Below are 16038 nucleotides of genomic sequence, written 5' to 3' on the forward strand. Positions count from 1 at the left end.
CACGTGGTCACAGGGAGAACGTACAAACTCCGTCCAGACAGCCGCTGCAGTCAGGACTGAACCCGGGTCTCCGGCGCTGTGAGGCAGCAACTCTATTGCTGCACCACCGTGCCGCCCTAATACAATTATTGCCTTTTCTGATGGTTAAAATCAATTTATTTATTTTATTAAAATTTTAAAAACAAATTTAATGCCTGTAAAAATGTAAAATGAATTAATTTAATTTTATTCAAATTAATTTATTCCTGTAAAAATTGAACCCATTTGATGTTAGATGCTCTTTATTAAAAAATAAAAATTTAATTTAATTTCCCCTTTGCTGCCTACTTGATGGCTCTGTGGAGTTAGTTAGTTTTCAACCCATATCTTTGGTTTAATTCCACTCCATCACCAGATAATTTCATTTTGTTTAGTTTAGTTTCATTTATTGTCACATGGCCCAAGAAAATCTTTTTGTTGCTTACCATTCCTGTCAGCGGAATGACTACAGGATTACAATCGAGCCATCCACAGTGTACAGATACACGATAAAGGGAATAACATTTAGTGGGCGACATGGTGGCGCAGCGATGGAGTTGCTACCTCTCCGCGCCCGAGACCCGGGTTCAATCCTGACTACAGCTGCTGTCTGTACAGAGTTTGTACGTTCTCTCCGTGACTGCGTGGGTTTCCCCCAGGTGCTCCGGTTTCCTCCCACACTCCAAAGACGTACAGGTTTGTAGGTTAATTAGCTTTAGTGAAAATTGTAAATTGTCCTTAGTGTGTTGGGTATTGCTGGTGTGTGGGGTGATTAGAAACATAGAAAATAGGTGCAGGAGTAGGTCATTCGGCCCTTCCAGCCAGCACCGCTATTCAATACGATCATGGCTGATCGGCCACAATCAGTACCCCGTTCTAACCTTTTCCCCATATCCTTTGATTCCGTTAGCCCAAAGAGCTAAATCTAACTCTCTCTTGAAAACATCCAGTGAATTGGCCTCCACTGCCTTCTGTGTCAGAGAATTCCACAGATTCACAGCTCTCTGTGTGAAAAGGTTTTTCCTCATCTCAGTCCTAAATGGCCTACTATGGAAGAAATTAATTTTAAGTAAGTAAGTAAGTTTATTGACCAAATATTCACATTACAAGGAATTTGCCTTGGTGCTCCGCGCTCAAGTAACAACATGACAGGCAGTGAAGAAAGCGAATGGCATGTTGGCCTTTATAACAAGAGGAATCGAATATAGGAGCAAAGAGGTCCTTCTGCAGTTGTAGAGCCCTAGTGAGACCACACCTGAAGTATTGTGTGCAGTTCTGGTCCCCTAATTTGAGGAAGGGCATTCTTGCTATTGAGGGAGTGCAGCGTAGGTTTACAAGGTTAATTCCCGGGATGGCAGGACTGTCATATGCTGAAAGAATGGAGGAGCTGGGCTTGTACACTCTGGAGTTTAGAAGGATGAGAGGAGATCTCATTGAAACATATAAGATTGTTAAGGGCTTGGACATGCTAGAGGCAGGAAACATGTTCCCGATGTTGGGGGAGTCCAGAACCAGGGGCCACAGTTTAAGAATAAGAAGTAAGCCATTTAGAACGAAGACGAGGAAAGACAGATTGTTTTTCCGTGAAGGTAGGAGAGAACTTTCATTGCAAAAGGATTTGAGTATAGGAGCAGAGAGGTTCTACTGCAGTTGTTTGCTTCACACCTGGAGTATTGCGTACAGTTTTGGTCTCCAAATCTGAGGAAGGACATTATTGCCATAGAGGGAGTGCAGAGACGGCAGACTGATTCCTGGGATGTCAGGACTGTCTTATGAAGAAAGACTGGATAGACTTGGTTTATACTCTCTAGAATTTAGGAGATTGAGAGGGGATCTTATAGAAACTTACAAAATTCTTAGGGGGTTGGACAGGCTAGATGCAGGAAGATTGTTCCCGATGTTGGGGAAGTCCAGGACAAGGGGTCACAGCTTAAGGATAAAGGGGAAAATCCTTTAAAACCGAGATGAGAACTTTTTTCACACAGAGAGTGGTGAATCTCTGGAACTCTCTGCCACAGAGGGTAGTTGAGGCCAGTTCATTGGCTATATTTAAGAGGGAGTTAGATGTGGCCCTTGTGACTAAGGGGATCAGGGGGTATGGAGAGAAGGCAGGTACAGGATACTGAGTTGGATGATCAGCCATGATCATATTGAATGGGCGGTGCAGGCTCGAAGGGCCGAGGGCCTACTCCTGCACTTTTCTATGTTTCTATGTTTCATGTAACCAGAGAAACACTTTTTTCTCACAGAGAGTGGTGGGTCTATGGAATTCTCTGCCTCAGAGGGAAGTGGAGGCAGGTTCTCTGGATACTTTCAAGAGAGAGCTAGATAGGGCTCTTAAAAGTAGCGGAGTCAGGGGATATGGGGAGAAGGCAGGAACGGGGTACTGATTGGGGATGATCAGCCATGATCACATTGAATGGCGGTGCTGGCTCAAAGGGCCGAATGGTCTACTCCTGTACCTATTGTCTATTGTCTATCCCCTCTCCACGCCAATCATAAACCCCCCATTTACTGCAATGTATCTACGCTACCAGTTACGCTACTGTAACATGCAGCTGAGGGAAACAAGCTTCCTTATCTCCATCTACCATTTCATGTTTAGATTTACCATCCATCCTTCAACACACTCCGAGACAAGAGGTAATACATCTAATCTTACTTTGCCGATTGCCTGCTGTGCCTGCATGCTTACTTTAAGTGACTGATGTACAAGCACACCCAGGTCTTGTTGCACCTCCCCTTCTCCTAATCTGACACCATTCAGATAATAATCTGCCTTCCTGTTCTTGCCACCTAAGTGGATAACCTCACATTTATCCACATCATACTGCATCTGCCATGCTTCTGCCCACTCACCCAACCTATCCAAGTCACCTTGCATCCTCATAGCATCCTCCTCACAGTTCACACTAGCTTTGAGTCATCCGCAAACTTAGAGATGTTACATTTAATTCCTTCCTCTAAATCGTTAATAAACAAACATATATTGTAAACAAATGAAGTCCTAGCACCGAGCCTTGCGGCACCCCACTAGCCATTCTGAAAAGGACCCGTTAATTCCTACACTTTGCTTCCTGTCTGCCAACCAGTTCTCTATCCATGTCAATACCCTACCCCTAATACCATGTGCTCTAATTTTGCACATTAATCTCTTGTCAAAGGCTTTTTGAAAGTCCAGATACACCACATCCACTGGCTCTCCCTTATCCATTCTACTTGTTACATCCTCAAAAAATTCCAATATAGTCAAGCATGATTTCCCCTGTTTAAATCAATGCTGACTTTAACCGAACCTGTCACTGCTTTCCAAATGTGCTGCTATAACTTTATCTTTAATAATCGACTCCAGCATTTTCTCCACACAACCGATGTAAGGCTAACTGGTCTCTAATTCTCCATTTTCTCACTCCCTACATTCTTAAAAAGTGGAGTTACATTGGCTACCCTCCAGTCCACAAGAACTGATCCAGAGTCGAGAGAACATTGGAAAATGATCACCAATGCATCCACGATTTCTAGGGCCACCTCCTTGAGTGCTCGAGGATGCAGACCATCAGGGGGATTTATCTGCCTTCAGTCCCAACAGTTTACCTAACACCATTTTCTGACTAATGTGGATTCCCTTCAGTTCCTCCCTCTCACTAGATCCTTTGTCCACTAGTATTTCTGGGAGATTGTTTGTGTCTTCCTTAGTGAAGACAGAACCAAAGTACTCGTTTAACTGTTCTGTTTTATTCCTTGTTTCCCATTATAAATTCACCTGTCTCTGATTGTAAGGGACCTACATTTGTCTTCACTAATCTTTTCCTTTTTACATACCTAAAGAAACTTTTGCAGTCAGTTTTTATATTCCCCGCAAGCTTTCTTTCATGCTCTATTTTACCCCCTCTTAATTAACACCTTTGTCCTCCTCGCTGGTCAGCATGGACTCGGTGGACCGAAGGGCCTGTTCTCTGTTCTGTATCTCTAAGCTAAACTAAATTAATAGACAATAGGTGCAGGAGTAGGCCATTTGGCCCTTCGAGCCAGCACCGCCATTCAATGTGATCATCATAACTGATCACCCACTAAGCAAGATAAAGTCCGGTAAAGTCCGATCAAAGATAGTCCGACGGTCCCCGACAATGTAGCTAGTGCCTCAGGAATTCCCTCTACACATTTCCATCATTTTGCTTGTGATTTATCTCTGACTCTTCCATTGTCTTTCAGGACAGTTAACTGCGGTAGCAGACAGCCCATGATGTATCCCCCACAATTGTGGGTAAATTGGACTAGCTTAGGTGGGACATCATGGACAGTAGGGCCGAAGGGACTGTTTTCATGCGGTATGACTATGAATTGCGTTTATTCAGTTGGCTTCCTGTTAAAATGTTTTAATTACTCCTTTATGCCAATGTTTAAATTGGTTTCAACAATTCAAATTGATAATTTAAAATTCCCCAATTTTCTGGCCACTTGATGGCTCTGTGGAGTTAATTTTCAAAGCCTATTTTGTCATCATCATATAATTTCATTGTACCTTTGAGCATTTTTTCTAGAAATAAGTGCAAATACAATAGATGGAGCAATTTTAACATTTAGAGACTTAGACATAGATAGGCCCGTCGGCCATCTTGTCCCTGCTGACCAAGATGCCTCATCTACTCTAGTCCCATTTGTCCGTGTCCCTCTAAACATTTCCTATCCATGTTCCTGATCAGATATCTTGGATCCAATTGTTACAAAGAAATATCTTTTCAGTGACTAGAAACATAGAAAATAGGTGCAGGAGTAGGCCATTCGGCCCTTCGAGCCAGCACCATTCAATATGATCATGGCTGATCATCCAAAATCAGTACCCCGTTCTTGCTTTTTCCCCATATCCCTTGATTCCGTTAGCCCTAAGAGCTAAATCTAACTCTCTCTTGAAAACATCACATTTCCATAGATTTCACAGATTCACAACTCTCTGGGTGAAAAAGTTCTTCCTCATCTCAGTTCTAAATGGCCTACCCCTTATTCTTAAAATGTGACCCCTGGTTCTGGACTCCCTCAACATCGGGAACATGTTTCCCGCATCTAGCCTGTCCAATCCCTTAAGAATTTTATATGGTTCTACAAGATCCCCTCTCATCTTTCTAAATTCCAGAGAATACAAGCCGTCCGATCTTTCCCGTAAACTTCTCCATCCAAGACTAGAGGGCGCAGCTTTAAGGTGAGAGGGGCAAAGGAGATGTGCGGGGCAAGTTTTTTAATACACAGTGTGTGGGGGCCTAGAACGCGCTGCCAGGGGTGGTGGTGAAGGCAGATATGATGGTGGAGTTCAAGAGGCTTTTAGGTAGACATATGGATATACAGGGAATGGAGGGATATGGATAATGTGCAGGCAGATATGATTACTTTAACGGCATCATGTTTGGTAAGGATATTGTGGGCCGAAGGGCCTGTACCTGTGCTGCACCGTTCGATGTTCAATGAACAAGTTTTACCTATGTGTTGCACTGAATTTAGCTCCGATGATTGCTTTATCGAGGATATTTAATTTAGTTTAGAGATACAGCATGGAAACAGGCCCTGTGGCCCGCCGAGTCCATGCTGACCATTGATCACCCATGCATTAGCTCTGTCCTACTAGGGGCAAGTTACAGAAGTCAATTAACCTATAAATCAGCACGTCTTTGGGATGTGGGAGGAAACCGGAGCTCCCGGAGAAAGCCCAAGTGTCACAGGGAGAACGTTCAAACTCCGTACAGACAGCATCAAGGTACAATGAAAGAGTAGCTGCCTTATAGCGCTCGCAGCGGCGGAGACCTGGGTTCGATCCCGACTACGGGTACAGTCTGTACGGAGTTTGTACGTTCTCCCCGTGACCGCGTTGGTTTTCTCCGAGACCTTCGGTTTCCTCCCCCAATCCAAAGATGTACAGGTTTGTAGGTTAATTGGCTTGGTGTATGTGTAAATTGTCCCTAGTGTGTGTAGGATAGTGTTAATGTACGGTTAATGCGGACTCGGTGAGCCGAAGGGCTCGTTTCCGCGCTGTATCCCTAAACTATACTAAATTAAACTAGAGAGTGGGCCTGACCTCCCGCCTAACTCATTGGAGGCCTTCGAACTATCTTAAGTCGGACTTTCATCCAATATGAACTCATGAACTTACAAACCTGCACATCTTTTGGATGTGGGAGGAAACTGGAGCACCCTGGGAGAAAACCCATGCGATCACGGGGAGAACGTGCAAACTACATTCAGACAGGATCTGTTCAAAGTCAGGAACGAAGCCAGGTCTCTGGCTCCATGAGGCAGCACCTCCACCTGCCGCGCCACTGAGCCATCCAAGGTAGTTGTTCCTTCCAACATTATTCTTAGGCTTCTGCAAGTTCCAAATGAAGGGACTAAGAGTGTTCTTTCTTCACTCCATGGGTCATGGATCGGCACAGGTTTTTTGGGGCCAAAACACTTACCTGAGATAGTTTGAACTCATGCACAGTGATCTGCTCAGGGGAAGCTTAGTGTGGTTGCACCCCAGTATACAGTTAGGATGTTTATGGAGTCACGGTGGCGCAGCGGTAGAGTTGCTGCCTCACAGCGCCAGAGACCGTGACCTGCGTGGGTTTTCTCCAGGTGCTCCGGCTTCCTCCCACATGCCAAAGACATGCAGGTTTGTAGGTTAATTGGCTTCTGTAAAATAGTCCCTGGTGTGTAAAGGGCCTGTCCCACTTGCCGATGTTTTTGGTGAGTGCCGGCATCATTGACTGACATGTCAGGTCACCGAAAAATAGGCGGCGTGATGCAGCGTGACGAGGCGTGATGATGTATTGACGCGTGGTGTTTTTTCAAGTGTCGCAACATTTTTTTTGTCGCCGCTGGATTTTGAAATGTTCAAAATCATTTGGTGATTTTGTTATGACGCTGGCAGTCGCCAAAAAACATCGCCAAGTAGGACAGGCTCTTAATTGTTTCTAGTGTACGGGGATGGCTGGTCGACGAGGACTCGGTGTGTGAATACATGCTTTAGAGCCGCCTTTCTCAACCTTTTTACCCTTGCGGAACCCTTGAAATAATTGTCATGTCTCAGGGAACCCCGACATAAAAATTATTATATATCTTTATTAATCTCTTTCTTTCTCTTTCATAAAATTCATAAGGCAAACATAATATATTTTTCTCATAACTGGCTTAAGCAAAAGATAACTTACATTTTTCCCAAGTTTATTGACAATGTAAAAAAAAGATGAAATCAAACTGCTTGTTCAAAACTGAAGCAAATAAAGGCAAACAGAAGAACTAATCGGAGGAGAGAGGGAAAGAGAGAGAAAACACACAAAAACTGTTCATAAACAAAAACATACATAAATAAACTTTTGATAAACTAACACAAATAAACATAAACATATTAAAAAAATTTAAATTCATATAATATCCCTAAATGATGGGTAAACATGACTAAATAACATGGGTGAATGAGGGACTGTACCTGCACGGCAGGAAGCACGGACTGGACTGATGGAGATCGTGCGTGCGTTTGTACTCGAGTGAGTCACTTGATGATACACGAATCCGTCATGTACAGCTCCTGTCCACTGACCACTAAAGGCCGTTTCACACTGGTGCCCTATAGGCGTTGCTAAACATGACGTCGCTAAATAGACGTCTCTAAATATGCCGTATGTGTATAATAAGATTACGAATATGAAATTAAACACATAAATGACTCAAAAATGCATTTATGATTAGCCTATTTATCACTATTTCTCTCGGAACCCCTGGTGACCTCTCGCGGAACCCCAGTGTTCCGGGGAACCCCAGTTGAGAAACTCAGCTCTAGAGATACAGCGCGGAAACAGGCCCTTCGGCCCACTGAGTCCGCACCGACCAGCGATCCCTGCACAATATCACCATCCAACACACACTCGGGCCAATTTTACAACTACACCAAGCCAACTAACCTACATACCTGTACGTCTTTGGAGCGTGGGAGGAAACTGAAGATCTCGTAGAAAACCCACACGGGTCACGGGGAGAAGGTACAAACTCCGTGCAGACAGCACCCGTAGTCGGGTTCGAACCCGGGTCTCCGGTGCTGCAAGTGCTGTATGTTCAGATCATATCCACAAGTTTTTGCTCACAAATCTCTACATTTAAATTCCCAATTAATCTGTTTCACACAGAACATAGAACAGGACGGTCACGGTGGTGCAGCAGTAGACCCTGGTTCGATCCCGACTACGGGTGCACAGGGCAGGAGCAGGTCCTACAGCTCCCAGAGCCTGTGCCTGCATGGCCTATCTGTCTATTATCTATGTTCTAATTACCTACTGTGTCATTGACCTACACGTAATTGCAACCATCGCAATTATTAATTATAGAAATTATTTATAAACTCATTACGTAAGTTATAGGAGCAGAATTGACTTGGCCTCCACAGACGACCATTGTGGGGATGTCACAGATTCATCACTGTCAAGAAATACTGCCTCAACTCCTTCCTAAAGGTACGTTATTTTATCCTGAGGCTGTGCCCTCTGATCCAAGGCTTTCCCACTGGTGGAAGAGTCTTAACCATTTCTTGGAATATCCTTAATCTGCAATGTAGATAATTACCACTCGGTGTGAAATAGTCTGAAAAGTCTGACTAGACCATAAAGCATACGAGCTGAATTGGACCATTTGGCCCATCGAGTCTGCTCCGCCATTCAATGGTGGCTGATCTATTTTTCTTTCTCAACCCCATTCTTCTGCCCTCTCCCCGTAACCTTTGATGCCCTGATGTGGAATTCGTTGCCACACAAGGCTCCGGAGGCCAAGTCAGTGGACATTTTTAAGGCAGAGATAGATAGATTCTTGATTAGTACAAGTGTCGAAGGTTATGGGGAGATGGCAGGAGAATGGGGTTGAGAAGGAGAGATAGATCAGCTATGATTGCATGGCGGAGTCGACTTGATGGGCCGAATGGCCTAACTCTGCTGTTCCTTATGAGCTCCAGTTTCCTCAAACACTCCAAGGACGTAGGTTAATAGGTTTGTAGGTTAATTGGCTTCAGTAGGATTGTAAATTGCCCCATATCCCAAGGATGTACAGGTCTGTAAGTTAATTGGCCATCTTTAAATTTAGGGAGTGGATGCAAAGGTGGAACAACATTATTGAAACATATAAGATTATTAAGGGCTTGGACACGCTGGAGGCAGGAAATATGTTCTCGATGTTGAGGGAGTCTAGAACCAGGGGCCATAGTTTAAGAATAAGGGGTAAGCCATTTAGAACGGAGATGAGGAAACACTTTTTCACACAGAGTTGTGTGTATGTGGAATTCTCTGCCTCAGAGGGCGGTGGAGGCCGGTTTTCGGGATACTTTCAAGAGCGAGCTAGATAGGGCTCTTAAAGATAGCGGAGTCAGGGGATATGGGGAGAAGGCAGGAACGGGGTACTGATTGTGGATGATCAGCCATGATCACATTGAATGGCAGTGCTGGCTTGAAGGGCCGAATGGCCCACTCCTGCACCCATTGTCTATTGTCTATTTTACTAACCAATTTATGGCAAAATCTTCCCAAAAGGAGGCCAGTTATTCTGCATCTGAACAAGTTAATTGGTAGCTTTGCCTTTTATTATTGCTTTCCTGAGATACAGCAAATCATCTTTGTGAAAGTTTCAATTGAATCTTTTTCCATCACTCTTTTAGGCATTGCATTCAAGATCATGCCCTTTAAATATTTGTGACATCATTTTATATGTATAAAAGACAAACACGGGTTATGTTTCCAATTTAATATTGACTGTAATAAGGTACAAAGTTAGCATCTATATTCACCGTGAATATTATAAACATTTAAAAACCCTTTCTGGCTTTTACTTTAGACTTTAGAGATACAGCGAGGAAACAGGCCCTTCGGCCCACCGAGTCCGTGCCAACCAGCGATCACCCATACAGGAACACTATCCTACACACTAGGGGCCATTTACAATTTACAGAAGTCAATTAACCTACAAACATGTAGGGTTTCGAGTGTGAGAGGAAACCAGAGCACCCGGAGAAAACCCACGCGATCACAGGGAGAACGTACAAACTCCGTACAGGCAGCACCCGTAGCCAGGATCGAACCTGGGTCTCTGGCGCTGTTAGGCAGCAACTCTACCGCTGCACAACTATCCTGACCCGGCAGTGATGCTGTTTATTAGTATTTTTTCCCAGGATAGGGGAATCAAGTGGGCATAATTTGAATGGTGTGATATTTAATTTGAGGGGGAAAAAAATAATATTAATTCATAATAGGAACCTGAGGGGCAAATTTTTCAGAGAGAGGATGGTGGGTGCATGGAATGAGCTGCTAGAAGAGGTAGTTGAGGCAGGTACTCTAGTACCATTTAAAAGACATTTGGTTTGGACACGCTAGAGGCAGGAAACATGTTCCCAGAACCAGGGGCCACAGTTTAAGAATAAGGGGTAAGCCATTTAGAACAGAGATGAGGAAACACTTTTTCACAGAATGTTGTGAGTCTGTGGAATTCTCTGCCTCAGAGGGCGGTGGAGGCCGGTTCTCTGGATGCTTTCAAGAGAGTGCTAGATAGGGCTCTTAAAGAGTCAGGGGATATGGGGAGAAGGCAGGAACGGGGTACTGATCGGTAATGATCAGCCATGATCACAGTGAATGGCGGTGCTGGCTCGAAGGGCCGAATGGCCTACTCCTGTACCTATTGTCTAATCTCTATTGGTTAGGTACATGGATAGGAAAGGTTCAGAAGAATAGTGAGTGGACGATGCGCGGACCCGTCGGGTCCCCCTCCCCCAACGCAATATTCCACCACTCACCCATACACGAGGCCATGTTCAGCAAAAAATGGTGATCCCGGCCCGGCAAGCTTCCCCCAACTGCACAGGCGAGGTTGACGGGTCCACACCTCACAGGCATGGCTGATGGGCCCGGCAAGTGGGAGCACAGTTAACGGTATAACGTAAAATACAAGTTTGGGATTACTTTGTCAAATCAAACAAAACTTGCCACTGCACTCCCCAGGTGAATGGTGAGTAAGGTGGGCGCAAAATCGTTGCGCTATCGTGTACTGTTTTGGCTGTATTTCGGGCACATATATATATATACAAATATACATACAAGATGAGAGGTCTAGTTATATATAGACTAAGTAGGACCCGTTGGGTCCCTGCACACGGGAGGGCTGGTCCCCGAACGCAATATTCCACCACTGACCCATAGCCCCCAACTGCGCAGGCGCGGCTGACGGGGTCCTGATGTGACGCCAGAGATCCCCGTTGCTACGCGAGTCACAGCAACGCTCCCCCAACTGCGCCTCGCCATTCCCTCTTCCTACCCCTATCCTTCTCCGTTACCCCTCATCCCCAGTACTCCCTCCCCCTCCTCTTCACCCTCCCTCTTCTTTTCCCACTCCTCCTCCCCTCCGCCACTCCCTCCCTCACCTCTCCCTCTCCTTTCCCCTCCCTCTCTCCATAACCCCTCTCCCCCTCCCTACCCCCCTTGACGTCATTGTGAGGTGGAAGCTGCTGTGTTTTTTAAAACAGAGGGTTTTATTTAATGTAAAGGGCCTGTCCCACTTGGCGATTTTTTTCGGCGACTGCCAGCATCATATCAGGGTCGACAAAAGATTTCGAACATTTTAAAATCCAACGACACGTGAAAAAACACCGCGTGTCAATATGTCATCACGCCGCGAATTTTTCAGTGACCTGATACGTCAGTCAATGATGCCGGCAGTCGCCAAAAAAATTGCCAAGTGGGACAGGCCCTTATATAAGATCCCATTGTGATATAAAGGTGGAACGCTGCTGTGTTTTTGAAACTCTTTACATGGGTTGGGACAAAGGGCCTGTTTCCGCTGTATGACATATTCAGTCCCTACATTAAATATTTTTTCTAAATTTTTCATATTATGTACAATTCTTAATTTACATTGTTTAATTGTGCAGTATTGCAAAAGATAAATACCAGTGGAAAGCTGAATTCAAAAACAATTATAAACAATAAAAAATTCTATATTATCAAACACTTTGATACATTTTAATAATTATTGATTCATCCATATGGGGAGAATTGATTATTTAAAAAATTATACAAACAACCTCTCCAAAACGGTTTTGAACTTTGAAATGTTGTCTCCATTACTCTGGTTAGAAAACTAGTTATATTTAACATTCAGAGTATAGAAACAAAGAACTGCAGATGCTGGTTAATGCACAAGAGGACACAAAGTGCTGGAGTAACTCTGCAGGTCCGGCCAGCATCTCTGGAGAACATGGATTGGTGACATTTTAGGTCAGGACTCTTCTTCATTTCTTCAAGATTCATAGAGTCATACAGCAGGGAAACAGGCCCTTCAGCCCAACTTGTCCAAGATGCCCCTTATGAAGAAGGGTCTCGAACCGAAACGTCACCCACCCGTGTCAAAACAAAGAACTGTTTGTACCAACGATAGACACAAAGTGCTGGAGTAACTCAGCAGGCCAGGCAGCATCTGTGGAAAACATGTATAGGTGGTCACGGTGGCACAGCGGTAGAGTTGCTGCCTTACAGCGAATGCAGCGCCAGATACCCGGGTTCGATCCCGACTACGGTTGCTGTCTGCATGGAGTTTGTATGCTCTCCCTGTGATCTGCGTGGGTTTTCTCCGAGATCTTCAGTTTCCTCCCACACTCCAAAGACGTACAGGTTTGTAGGTTAATTGGCTTGGTTAATTGGCTTGATAAAAATGTAAAATTGTCCAAGTTGGTGATATGCAGAGTACTGCCTTGCCGACTACAAAATTCAGAAGGTTCAGGAGGATTTTCCACAGTATCTCTAGTTTCCTCACACACTCCAAAGACATACATGTTTGTCGGTTAATTGCCTTGGTATAATTGTAAATTGTCCCTAGTGGGTGTAGGATTATGTCAGCGTGCAGGGATCCCTGGTCAGCACGGACTCGGTCGGCCTTTGTATCTCCAAACCAAACTACTGCCCTGCCGACTACAAAATTCAGAAAGTTCAGAAGGTATAGATGACGTTTCAGGTCGGGACCCTTCTTCAGACTTCTATCCATGTTGTGCAGAGATGCTGCCTGAACCACTGGGTTATGCGAGCACTTTGTGTCCTATTTTGTATTTAACTTTTGTTACTTTGACCGATATTTTAAACTGTTTTCATCAGTCAGAGTAATAACGATAGTGGTTGTGAGGTCATGTTGTAGTTATATATGATGTTGATGAGGTCACGAGTTGAGCATTGTGTTCAGTCCTGGGCACCGTGTTATAGGAAAGATGTTGTCAAGCTGGAAAGGGGTGCAGAGAAGAATAACGAGGATGTTGCCAGGACTCGAGGGTCTGAGCTATAGGGAGTGGTTGAGCAGGCTGGGACTCCATTCCTGGAGCGCAGGAGGATGAGGGGAGATCTTATAGAGGTGTACAAAATCATGAGAGGAATAGATCGGGTAGACGCACAGAGTCTCTTGCCTAGAGTAGGGGAATCGAGGACATAGGTTTAAGGCGAGGGAGGGGGGATATATTTTACTGGAACCTGAGGCGGTAACCTTTTTACACAAAGGATCGTGGGTGTATGGAACAAGCTGCCAGAGGAGGCAGTTGAGGCTGGGACTATCACAATGTTTAAAAAACAGTTAGACAGATACATGGATAGGACAAGTTTGGAGGGATATGGACCAAGTGCAGGCAGACAACAGACAATAGACAATAGGTGCAGGAGTAGGCCATTCGACCCCTCGAGCCAATACCGCCATTCAATGTGATCATGGCTGATCATCCACAATCAGTACCCCGTTCCTGCCTTCTCCCCATATCCCCTGACTCCGCTATCTTCACGAGCCCCATCTAGCTCTCTCTTGAAAGCATCCAGTGAACCCGCCTCCACCCCCCTCTGAGGCAGAGAATTCCACAGACTCATAACTCTCTGTGAGAAAAAGTGTTTCCTCGACTCCGTTCTAAATGGCTTACCCCTTATTCTTAAACTGTGGCCCCTGGTTCTGGACTCCCCCAACAACAGGAACATTTTTCCTGCCTCTAGCGTGTCCAAGCCCTTAACAATCTTATGTGGCAGGTGGGACTAGTGTTAGCTGGGGCATGTTGGCCGGTGTGGGCAAGTTGGGCCGAAGGCTCCATAACAAAAATGACTCTATAACTCAAAAAGGAAAGTTTGTGTTATCTCCAGTTCCGTGCGGCTTAGTGCCCAGGGGTTGGGGGGTGGGGGGCACAAGTCTGGGGTGGTCCTGCTTGTGTGGCACCTCTTCGGAGTGAATGAGGGCGTGTGGTTATATAACATATAACCATTACAGCATGGAAACAGGCCATCTCGGCCCATCTAGTCCGTGCCAAACACTTACTCTCACCTAGTCCCATCTTCCTGCACTCAGACCATAATCCTCCATTCCTTTCCCGTCCATATGCCTATCCAATTTATTTTTAAATGATAAAATCGAACCTGCCTCCACCCCTTCCACTGGAAGCTCATTCCACACGGCTACCACTCTCTATGAGTAAAGAGGTTCCCCCTCATGTTACCCCTAAACTTTTGTTCCTTAATTCTCAAATCATGTCCTCTTGTTTGAATCTTCCCTTCTCTCAAATGGGAAATAAAGTTTATCCACGTTCAAGAGAGTCAAAGGCGAGGAGTCGGCGAGCGGCGGGCGACTGACGGCGACAGCGGGCGACTCACGGCGACATCGGGCGACTCACGGCGACTCAGAGCGAGAGTACCACAGCGGCGAGGGCAGCGGTGCAGAACAGGATGGAGCCGAGGCACCTGCCCCGGCCACAGCACCACCAGCCCCGGCTCTCCTCGTCCACCGAGAGCAGGGCCACGGACGAGGCGTCGTTGCTGAGCGCCGACAGGTAGGAGGCGTCCCCCTTGGACTCCACCGTCCAGCGGAGGACGTTGACCTTCATCTCCATGTTCTCCACCATCCTGTCCACCTTGTCGATCTGCTCCCTCAGCTCCTCTTGCTCCGCCGCCGCGGGGCTGCAACTGCAGCTGCGACTGCGAGGGTCCGTGGAGCCGCGGTGGGACATGTCCTGGACGCTCAGCGCCCGGGCTGCAACACCCGAGGCGTCTCCCGACACCCCGGTACGGACCAGGGGGAAGCCCAGCCCCAGCTCCAGCACTTTAGACATGTCCACCTGGAACAGCTCCAGGCTGGAGCAGAAGATGACCCACAGTCTCTCCATCTCCGCCCTCTCCTCCCCGGCCAGCGCCTTGTCCCGCAGAACCGCCGTCAGTTTGTTCCTCACCGCCACGGCCAGGTCCTGTGTCCTCTCCCTGGTCTTCCTCAACTCGTCCCGCAGCTCCGGCGAGTCGGACGAGCCCCCGATCCCCGTGGCCAGGTGCCGGTAGCAGCCGGTCAGCTTGTTCAACGAGCCCACCAGCGCCTTGCACTCGTCTCCCGCCCTGGCGCAGGCAGCCGTCGCTTCATCCGCCACTCGGATGTTTTGGATAGGCATTTGGAAGAGGCGCTTCTGTCTACCGGCCGCAGAGAAACAGCAAACGAGGACACATCTAATCTAACCTTTCTCAATGCAACCCTCCCCCCCCCCACACACACACTCTTCCTAACCCCGCCGCTCACAGTCAGCGAATGTGTGTGTGTGTGTGTGTGTGTTCTCGCTACAATCCACCACACTCCTCGCCAAAGATCTTAGAGCGAAGCTATAAGATCTTTGCTCCTCGCTGCTCAAGATCACAATTCCTCGTAGCCGCGCCCACCCCTGTCCGCATTTCTCTCCACCCCCTCTCTCTGTCTGTCTCTCTCTGTCTCCTTCCCTCCCCCTCTCCCTCTCTCTCCGGGTCTTGCATCGAGCTGCGAGCTGCGAGCTGCTCAAATGCATCTCTGAGATTACAGCGCTTCCAGTGACGCAGGCGACAAGGGAGGGTTATAACCAAAGGTACTAGGAGGAGCTCCTCTTGTATCTTTGGTTATTACTGCAGACAGACACGGAGTGCTGGAGTAACTCAGCGGGTCAGGCAGCATCTGTGGGGGAACATGGATAGGTGACGTTTCACAGAATGCTGGAGTAACTCAGCGGGT

At 46.4% G+C, this 16038-nt stretch overlaps 1 protein-coding gene across 1 annotated transcript; it reads right to left on the reverse strand.

Moving 5' to 3' along the window:
* Positions 1-14385: 14385 nt before the first annotated feature.
* On the reverse strand, positions 14386-15525 carry LOC129708377 (regulator of G-protein signaling 9-binding protein B-like). The gene has a single exon (XM_055654078.1). The coding sequence runs from the start codon at positions 15452-15454 to the stop codon at positions 14699-14701; it is 756 nt and encodes a 251-aa protein (XP_055510053.1). The 5' UTR covers positions 15455-15525; the 3' UTR covers positions 14386-14698.
* Positions 15526-16038: the final 513 nt, after the last annotated feature.

This window comes from Leucoraja erinacea, chromosome 2 (assembly GCF_028641065.1).
Source record: "Leucoraja erinacea ecotype New England chromosome 2, Leri_hhj_1, whole genome shotgun sequence".
NCBI lineage: Eukaryota > Metazoa > Chordata > Chondrichthyes > Rajiformes > Rajidae > Leucoraja > Leucoraja erinaceus.

Excerpts from the sequence above, each read along its gene's own strand:
- LOC129708377 (XM_055654078.1), bottom strand. The coding sequence starts at position 15,454 with ATGCCTATCCAAAACATCCGAGTGGCGGATGAAGCGACGGCTGCCTGC.